Source organism: Tachysurus fulvidraco, chromosome 20, assembly GCF_022655615.1.
Source record: "Tachysurus fulvidraco isolate hzauxx_2018 chromosome 20, HZAU_PFXX_2.0, whole genome shotgun sequence".
NCBI lineage: Eukaryota > Metazoa > Chordata > Actinopteri > Siluriformes > Bagridae > Tachysurus > Tachysurus fulvidraco.
The window spans coordinates 390,409-400,408 of NC_062537.1; the positions used below are offsets into that span (position 1 = coordinate 390,409).

Genomic DNA, 10,000 nt, shown 5'->3' on the forward strand with positions numbered 1-10,000 from the left:
TTCTATACTCAGAGAGGCCGCTCTAAATACCTTACAGCCGTTAAAGACATAGGCGAGATCATCTGCCCCGAGCTCCGTATCAGCGTGGACATTGGGTCTCGCCCAGCCGACCCTCATCTCACCCACAGTCACTGCCTCAAACTCAAAGTACCATTTTCCCTGAGTCACAGCGTACGACTTCTCAGCCCTGAACACGCGGATCTTATTCCTAGTCCCGTTACCGACATGGCCGCCTGAGGAGAGTCAGACACTGTAACTCAGAGTAGACACGACTGTCTGTAGAAGTTCACCACTGCAGAAGTTCACCACTGCAGAAGTTCACCACTGAAGAAGTTCACCACTGCAGAAGTTCACCACATGTTCAGTTCTACATGATCTGTACTCACTGCTCTCCTGGTCTGGAGGCTCGATGTTGTAGCCGTAACCGATCAAGGTTCGAACCGCAGCACACACAGTGTCTCTGTTTGTCTTCTTGGTTTTCTCATCCAGGAGATTGTATGGTACGAGGCGTGGGTTCCTCTTGTTCACTATGTCCTGAACATCATGACACGATGGAGAGAACATAAACAAACTCTAACAATGCTCATAAAGCCTCATAATGTTTAGTGTTAAAACGAGTTTTATTTAAATCATTATTAAAATCCTGAATAACTGATGTCATTAAAAGTAAAACACTACATCTGTTAAAGACGTGAAGCTTCAGGGAACACCGAGGAGACCTGGAGGAACGTTCTCATGTCTCACCTGTACGATGCTGTATGTCCAGCCCTGTCGCACTCGGTCACGTGCCCATACGTTGTGCCCGTTTTCAGCGAGTCGCTCCACCAGTGTGTTCTGGTTGGGGGTCAGTTTAACATGGTTCAGGTCCAGAGGGGCAGGTTTGTAGCTGTTGCTCTGTGTGTAGCTACATTCAGGAGTAATAACATTAACCTGGAAATTCTGTTTAGGTTATAATTATTTATTTATCTAATGAACACAAAAATACTTCAAATGAAAGAAAAAAATCTTCATAAATTACAAAATCCAAAAAAATACAAAATCATCATAATTATCATTACAGAGGTGAAGTTAAAGAAAATAAAGTGTGTGTGTGTGTGTGTGTGTGTGTGTGTGTGTGTGTGTGTGTGTGTGTGTGTGTGTGTGTGTGTGTGTGTGTGTGTGTGTGTGTGTGTGTGTGTGTTGTTCCTCACTGACGTTTTGGGCAGTTTGATCCTTTTTAAATTTTCCTCTGCTTTCTCATCTCCCATTCCAACATGGCAACCCAGCGCAAGAAGAGTTCTGTTAGACCGACAACAGACCAAATTTTACATAGACATACATCTATGTGACACACACACACACACACACACACACACACACACACACACACACACACACACACACACACACACACACACACACACAGTGTCTTCTCACTCACTTGAGTGTTTCTCCAGACATGGCCAGGTTGTAGTTCCTCTCTGGCTCTGGAAGGCTCTGGAAGTCCAGCAGACACGGATGCAGCTTTTTATTATCATCACGGAACTGAAAAAAGGTTTAAACTGATCAAAAATAAACAAACTGTGAGACCCTGTTGTGTGTAATGTTGTGTGTAATGTTGTGTGTAATGTTGTGTATAATGTTGTGTGTAATGTTGTGTATAATGTTGTGTGTAATGTTGTGTATAATGTTGTGTGTAATGTTGTGTATAATGTTGTGTGTAATGTTGTGTAATGTTGTGTGTATTGTTGTGTATAATGTTGTGTGTAATGTTGTGTATAATGTTGTGTGTAATGTTGTGTAATGTTGTGTGTATTGTTGTGTGTATTGTTGTGTGTAATGTTGTGTATTGTTGTGTAATGTTGTGTGTATTGTTGTGTGTATTGTTGTTTGTTGTGTGTATTGTTGTGTGTAATGTTGTGTGTTGTGTGTATTGTTGTGTGTTGTGTGTATTGTTGTGTGTTGTGTGTATTGTTGTGTGTTGTGTGTATTGTTATGTGTATTGCTGTGTGTTGTGTGTAATGTTGTGTGTATTGTTGTGTGTTGTGTGTATCGTTGTGTGTTGTGTGTATTGTTGTGTGTATTGTTGTGTGTTGTGTGTTTGTTGTGTGTATTGTTGTGTGTTGTGTGTATTGTTGTGTGTATTGTTGTTTGTTGTGTGTATTGTTGTGTGTATTGTTGTGTGTATTGTTGTGTGTATTGTTGTGTGTATTGTTGTGTGTTGTGTGTATTGTTGTGTGTATTGTTTTGTGTTGTGTGTATTGTTGTGTGTTGTGTGTATTGTTGTGTGTTGTGTGTATTGTTGTGTGTATTGTTGTGTGTTGTGTGATTGTGTGTGATTTGTTGTGTGTTGTGTGTATTGTTGTGTATTGTTGTGTGTGTGGGTATTGTTGTGTGTTGTGTGTGTTGTGTGTATTGTGTGTGTGTGTTGTGTGTTGTTGTGTGTTGTTGTGGTTGTGTGGTATTGTTGTGTGTATTGTGTGTGTGGGGTGTATGGTTGTGTGTATGTTGTGTTGTTGTGTGGTTGTGTGTGTGTGTGTGTGTGTGTGTTGTTGTGTGTCTTGTGTGGGTGTGTGTGGTGTATTGTTGTGTGTTGTGTGTAATGTTGTGTGTTGTGTGTATTGTTGTGTGTATTGTTGTGTGTTGTGTGTATTGTTGTGTGTTGTGTGTAATGTTGTGTGTTGTGTGTATTGTTGTGTGTTGTGTGTATTGTTGTGTGTATTGTTGTGTGTTGTGTGTATTGTTGTGTGTATTGTTGTTTGTTGTGTGTAATGTTGTGTGTTGTGTGTATTGTTGTGTGTTGTGTGTATTGTTGTGTATTGTTGTGTGTTGTGTGTAATGTTGTGTGTATTGTTGTGTGTTGTGTTGTGTGTATTGTTGTGTGTATTGTTGTTTGTTGTGTGGTGTTGTGTGGTTGTGTGTAGTTGTGTGTCTTGTTGTGTGTATTGTTGTGTGTTGTGTGTATTGTTTTGTGTCTTGTTGTGTGTTGTGTGTATGTTGTGTGTATTGTGTGTAGTTGTTGTGTGTGTTGTGTGTTTGTTGTGAGTTTGTTGTGTGTTGTTGTCTGTGTTGTGTGTATGTTGTGTGTTGTCTGTTGTGTATGTTGTGTCTGTTGTGTGTTGTGTTGTGTGTTGTCAGTTGTGTATGTTGTGTGTTGTGTGTTTGTTGTGTGTATGTTGTGTGTTGTGTGTCTTGTTGTGTGTTGTGTGTATTGTTGTTGTGTCTTGTTGTGTGTACTTGTGTGTGTTGGTGTATTGTTGTGTGTATTGTTGTGTGTTGTGTGTCATGTGTGTGTGTATTGTTGTGTGTTGTGTGTCTTGTTGTGTGTTTGTTGTGTGTTGGTGTGTCTTGTTGTGTGTGTTGTGTGTATTGTGTGTGTTGTGTGTATTGTTGTGTGTTGTTGTGTGTGTGAGTGTGTGTGTTGTTGTGTGTTGTGGTGTTGTGTGTGTTGTGTGTATTGTTGTGTTTGTGTGTCTTGTTGTGTGTCTGTGTGTGTTGTTGTGTGTATTGTTGTGTGGTGTGTGTTGTTGTGTGTAGTGTTGTGTGTATTGTTGTGTGTTGTGTGTGTTGTGGTGTATTGTGTGTTGTGTGTATGTTGTGTGTGTGTGTGTGTTTGGTGTGGTTGTGTGTCTTGTTGTGTGTATTGTTGTGTGTTGTGGTGTGTTGTGTGTTGTGTGGTGTGTGTTGTGTGGTGTGTGTGTTGTGTGTTGTTTTGTGGTGTGTGTTGTGTGTATTGTTGTGTATATTGTTGTGTGTTGTGTGTATTGTTGTGTGTATTGTTGTGTGTTGTGTGTATTGTTGTGGTGTTTGTTGTGTGTTTTGTTGTGTTTTGTGTTGTGTGTTGTGTGTATTGTTGTGTGTTTTGTTGTGTGTTGTTGTGTGTATTGTTGTGTGTTGTGTGTGTTGTGTGTGGGGTGTGTTGTGTGTGTTGTGTGTGTGGTGTGTTGTGTGTGTTGTGTGTGGGGTGTGTGTGTGCTGTTGTGTGTTTGTGTGTCTTGTGTGTGTGGGTGTGTTGTGTGTGTGATGTGTGTGTGTGTGATGTGTGGGTGTGGTGTGTTGTGTGTGTGGTGTGGGTGGTGTGTGTGTTGTTGTGTGTGTGTGGTGGGTGTGTGTGTTTGTGTGTATTGTGTGTGTGTGTGTGTTGTTGTGTGTGGTGTTTGGTGTGTTGTTGTGTGTGATTGTGGGTGTGTGGTGTTGTGTGTTGTGTTGGTGTATTGTGTTGTGTGTGTTGTGTGTTGTGTGTTGTGGTTGTGTGGTGTGTTGTGTGTATTGTTGTGTATATTGTTGTGTGTTGTGTGTATTGTTGTGTGTTGTGTGTATTGTTGTGTGTAGTGTGTAATGTTGTGTGTATTGTTGTGTGTGTTGGTTGTGTGTGTTGTGTGTCATGTTTGTGTCGTGTGTATTGTGGTGTGTTGGTGTGTATGTTGTGTGTTTGTGTGTGTGTGTGTATTGTTGTGTGTTGTGTGTTGTGTGTATTGTTGTGTGTATTGTTGTGTGTTGTGTGTATTGTTGTGTGTATTGTTGTGTGTTGTGTGTATTGTTGTGTGTATTGTTGTGTGTTGTGTGTATTGTTGTGTGTATTGTTGTGTGTTGTGTGTATTGTTGTGTGTTGTGTGTAATGTTGTGTGTTGTGTGTATTGTTGTGTGTAATGTTGTGTGTTGTGTGTATTGTTGTGTGTTGTGTGTATTGTTGTGTGTATTGTTGTGTGTATTGTTGTGTGTTGTGTGTATTGTTGTGTGTTGTGTGTATTGTTGTGTGTATTGTTGTGTGTATTGTTGTGTGTTGTGTGTATTGTTGTGTGTATTGTTGTGTGTTGTGTGTATTGTTGTGTGTATTGTTGTGTGTTGTGTGGTAGTGTTTGTGTGTGTTGTTGTGTGTTGTTGTGTCTTGTTGTGTGTTGTGTGTGTGTGTGTGTGTGTGTGTTGTGTGTATTGTTGTGTGTATTGTTGTGTGTTGTGTGTATTGTTGTGTGTTGTGTGTATTGTTGTGTGTATTGTTGTGTGTTGTGTGTATTGTTGTGTGTATTGTTGTGTGTTGTGTGTATTGTTGTGTGTTGTGTGTATTGTTGTGTGTTGTGTGTATTGTTGTGTGTATTGTTGTGTGTTGTGTGTATTGTTGTGTGTATTGTTGTGTGTTGTGTGTATTGTTGTGTGTATTGTTGTGTGTATTGTTGTGTGTATTGTTGTGTGTATTGTTGTGTGTTGTGTGTATTGTTGTGTGTATTGTTGTGTGTTGTGTGTATTGTTGTGTGTTGTGTGTATTGTTGTGTGTATTGTTGTGTGTTGTGTGTATTGTTGTGTGTTGTGTGTATTGTTGTGTGTTGTGTGTATTGTTGTGTGTATTGTTGTGTGTTGTGTGTATTGTTGTGTGTTGTGTGTATTGTTGTGTGTATTGTTGTGTGTTGTGTGTATTGTTGTGTGTTGTGTGTATTGTTGTGTGTAATGTTGTGTGTTGTGTGTATTGTTGTCATGTCCTCACAGGTCCATAAGTCCAGCCCTGTTCTATACGAGTTACAGCCCAGAGCTCATGACTGTTCTCAGCCAGCTTTTCTCTGATCCGCTCCAAATGTGGAGGAAGAACAATCTGTTTGTGACAGCAGTCGAGGAGAAGACACACAGATTAATGATGACATACTACACACACACACACACATTGTGATGAACAATAATAATTGTGTATCAGAAGTGTAACACACTTAGTGACAATCACAAATGTGTCTTACTGCATTAACTCAGTTCTGGTAATGAGCTCAGACGTGTAGCGGTGTGTGTTTAAGACCAGCTGTACCTGTACAGTGTCCACAGGGTTGGGGGTGAAGGCCGTGTGGGACAGAGACTGTGTTGGACCCAACAGGTTCCTCACGTCGTTATTCAAGTCGTTTTTATATTCCTTAATGGGCTCGATACGAAGTCTGTCTTTAGGCAGTACGGCCTCGTAGCACGGCGCGTATCCCGGCGGCGGAACAAACTTAAAGTCTCCATGTCGCCCTCCCAGAAGAAACCGGACCCTACATGAACATCACGTAGGTGAGTTCACACAACGGTTTCATCCTAGTCATCATACTTCTAATAATTTGGTCTAAATGGTGATGATGTAATCAGTGTAGTGTTAATATGAATATGTAAATACAGCATAAACGTATTTCCTGTTGAAGCTTTTATAAAAACTAACTTAAAAAAGTTACGTATTTAGTATTATATTGGATCACACTGGAGTTCCATTAGAACATGCTGAGGTTCTACTAAACAATGCTGAGGTTCTGCTAAACAATGCTGAGGTTCTGCCTGATGGCACAAAGATGTTTTACTTGATTCCAGCAGAGAAGCTAACAACAGGGAAGAAGAGGCCGTCTAGGTTGAAGTTCTCAAACATGCCCTGAACAGGATGCCCGTTAATGCGAAATGAGATACTGGGCACACTGAGGTCCAGACAGCAGCTCACAACATCTTCTGCAGCCAGAATGTGCTGACTGGGCGATGCCACGTGTCGAGGAACACGTCCTGATCCGGGAAACAAAACGCAGAGCGAGACACGGATGAAAAGCATTTCGAGTTTGAGCAGTTTGACTTTTACAGATGTGACAACAAATGTTCTGTAAATGAAATGTAAATAAACATGGATGACTTGAGCTCTCTGACACAACTGCTATACAAACGTCTAAACACATCAACAACCTTTTTCAGGAAAGAAGATTTTGGAACCTATTATTTATACTGTATGACTACAGGTTCCTCACCCGACCACAGACAGAGGCCATCAAAGCCGTAGGAGTAGAGGTCGTCTCCTACACCATTACCGCCCCAACCCTCTCCTCCCCCGGGGTATGGGCTGTAACCCTCGGTCAGTGCCCAGCCCACCCGCAGGTGACCTGCCTGGGCCGTCAGGAACGGCTCCACGTGATCCACGATCAGTTCATAATACCACTTTTTATACTGTGTGGATCCTTCACAGGTCCCGAGGAAGATGTTTGGTCTCATGCTGCAAAAAAGAAAGTAACATTAAAGCATTAACTGTTCCTGTGACTGTAAATCTAATCTAGAACTGTTACATCAGAAATAAAGCTAAAGCTAAAGCTAAAGTACACCACATGTGCTGTAACATACTCTGGGTATGAGAATGTGTTTATTATCCAGTTGTTTCTGTTTAATAATCACCTTGTGACATAATTAATGATTTGTGTTTGGAGCAAAAGGTCACGACGTGGCAGAAGATTCTCTGTGATGAGATTCTGATTAGACCTCACAGCCACACCGTTACACACACACAGAGAGCAAAGTACGTCCAACACCTAGAGAAGAGAGTGGTGTTATTAGGTACAGGTTAGATCATCACTGACAGGTGAGAGCTGATATACCTTGTGATTACGTCCATGTTTGTCCAGCAGAGCAATGATGGACTTGATGTGGTTCTCCTGGATGATGTTTAACACCTCGGGGCTTTCGATGAGAATACAGTACAGCACTTCCAGGATGCCTGCAACACGGTTGTGTTTGTGTATTAATCATCAGAAACAGTTGGTGAGACCTGAACACACACAGTAAACAGTAAACAGTAAACAGTAAACAGTAAACAGTAAACAGTTGTTTACCTGATGACGCCTCCAGTCGGTCTAATTTGCTGACCAGCCAGTCCAGATTGTCACAGAAGAGTGCGCAATTTGCCCTGTTCCCTCTAATCAGAGACGCTACAGAGAACACACATGCTTAACCTGTGTGTGTGTGTGTGTGTGTGTGTGTGTGTGTGTGTGTGTGTGTGTGTGTGTGTGTGTGTGTGTGTGTGTGTGTGTGTGTGTGTGTGTGTGTGTGTTACCCAGCAGCTCGTAGAGCAGGTTTACAATCTCCTTCCAGGACTCAGCTGCCTCCTCTCCAGCAAACTCGGAAAAATGAGCTGCAGTGTTGTAGACATTCAGACGATCAATGCAGTCCAACACCAGAGTTATCATCCCCTACGCACACACACACACACACACACACACACACACACACACACACACACACACACACTCCCTAAGCATTCCAGTTCTCTCAATGATAAGGCAGTATTGCTCTTGATCATTAGAGTTTAATAATGTGTTCTACTGGTAGGTGTGATGTGTGTGTACATGTGTGTGTGTGTGTGTGTGTGTGTGTGTGTGTGTGTGTGTGTGTGTGTGTGTGTGTGTGTGTGTGTGTGTGTGTGTGTGCATGTGTGTATATGTGTGTGTACATGTGTGTGCATATGTGTGTATATGTGTGTATATGTGTGTACATGTGTGTATATGTGTGTACATGTGTGTATATGTGTGTATATGTGTGTACGTGTGTGTACATGTGTTTATATGTGTGTACATGTGTGTATATGTGTGTATATGAGTGTACGTGTGTGTATATGTGTGTATATGTGTGTATATGTATGTACATGTGTGTATGTGTGTACAAGTGTGTATATGTGTGTACATGTGTGTATATGTGTGTACATGTGTGTATATGTGTGTACATGTGTGTATATGTGTGTATATGTGTGTACATGTGTGTATATGTGTGTATATGTGTGTATATGTGTGTATATGTGTGTGTGTGTACATGTGTGTATATGTGTGTACATGTGTGTACATGTGTGTATATGTGTGTATATGTGTGTATATGTGTGTACATGTGTGTATATGTGTGTACATGTGTGTATATGTGTGTATATGTGTGTATATGTGTGTATATGTGTGTATATGTGTGTACATGTGTGTACATGTGTGTACATGTGTGTATATGTGTGTATATGTGTGTACATGTGTGTATGTGTGTGTACATGTGTATATGTGTGTACATGTGTGTACATGTGTGTATATGTGTGTACATGTGTGTATATGTGTGTATATGTGTGTATATGTGTGTACATGTGTGTATATGTGTGTATATGTGTGTACATGTGTGTACATGTGTGTATATGTGTGTATATGTGTGTACATGTGTGTACATGTGTGTATATGTGTGTATATGTGTGTATATGTGTGTACATGTGTGTATATGTGTGTACATGTGTGTATATGTGTGTATATGTGTGTACATGTGTGTATATGTGTGTACATGTGTGTATATGTGTGTATATGTGTGTACATGTGTGTATATGTGTGTACATGTGTGTATATGTGTGTATATGTGTGTGTACATGTGTGTACATGTGTGTACATGTGTGTATATGTGTGTGTACATGTGTATATGTGTGTACATGTGTGTATATGTGTGTACATGTGTGTATATGTGTGTATATGTGTGTATATGTGTGTATATGTGTGTACATGTGTGTATATGTGTGTATATGTGTGTACATGTGTGTATATGTGTGTACATGTGTGTATATGTGTGTGTACATGTGTGTACATGTGTGTATATGTGTGTGTACATGTGTGTATATGTGTGTATATGTGTGTACATGTGTGTATATGTGTGTACATGTGTGTACATGTGTGTATATGTGTATATGTGTGTGTACATGTGTGTACATGTGTGTACATGTGTGTATATGTGTGTGTACATGTGTGTACATGTGTGTACATGTGTGTACATGTGTGTATATGTGTGTACATGTGTGTACATGTGTGTACATGTGTGTATATGTGTGTGTACATGTGTATATGTGTGTACATGTGTGTATATGTGTGTGTACATGTGTGTATATGTGTGTATATGTGTGTACATGTGTGTATATGTGTGTACATGTGTGTACATGTGTGTACATGTGTGTATATGTGTGTGTACATGTGTATATGTGTGTATATGTGTGTATATGTGTGTACATGTGTGTATATGTGTGTATATGTGTGTATATGTGTGTACATGTGTGTACATGTGTGTACATGTGTGTATATGTGTGTACATGTGTGTATATGTGTGTATATGTGTGTACATGTGTGTATGTGTGTGTACATGTGTATATGTGTGTACATGTGTGTACATGTGTGTATATGTGTGTACATGTGTGTATATGTGTGTATATGTGTGTATATGTGTGTACATGTGTGTATATGTGTGTATATGTGTGTACATG

At 40.4% G+C, this 10,000-nt stretch overlaps 1 protein-coding gene across 8 annotated transcripts in view; it reads right to left on the reverse strand.

The window, feature by feature from the left end:
* ryr1a (ryanodine receptor 1a (skeletal)) overlaps window positions 1-10,000 on the reverse strand; it is an 83,259-nt gene that overhangs the window by 64,271 nt on the left and 8,988 nt on the right. For all 8 annotated transcript variants that reach the window (XM_047804752.1, XM_047804750.1, XM_047804747.1 and 5 more), the window contains exons 15-27: window positions 7,790-7,925; window positions 7,569-7,664; window positions 7,335-7,453; window positions 7,135-7,268; window positions 6,717-6,958; window positions 6,288-6,480; window positions 5,768-5,987; window positions 5,459-5,563; window positions 1,421-1,524; window positions 1,195-1,278; window positions 745-904; window positions 387-534; window positions 31-233 (exon numbers count right to left, since the gene is read on the reverse strand). In XM_047804752.1, the coding sequence (XP_047660708.1) occupies window positions 31-233; window positions 387-534; window positions 745-904; window positions 1,195-1,278; window positions 1,421-1,524; window positions 5,459-5,563; window positions 5,768-5,987; window positions 6,288-6,480; window positions 6,717-6,958; window positions 7,135-7,268; window positions 7,335-7,453; window positions 7,569-7,664; window positions 7,790-7,925 (1,944 nt within the window). The remainder of the gene's footprint in view (window positions 1-30; window positions 234-386; window positions 535-744; window positions 905-1,194; window positions 1,279-1,420; window positions 1,525-5,458; window positions 5,564-5,767; window positions 5,988-6,287; window positions 6,481-6,716; window positions 6,959-7,134; window positions 7,269-7,334; window positions 7,454-7,568; window positions 7,665-7,789; window positions 7,926-10,000) is intronic.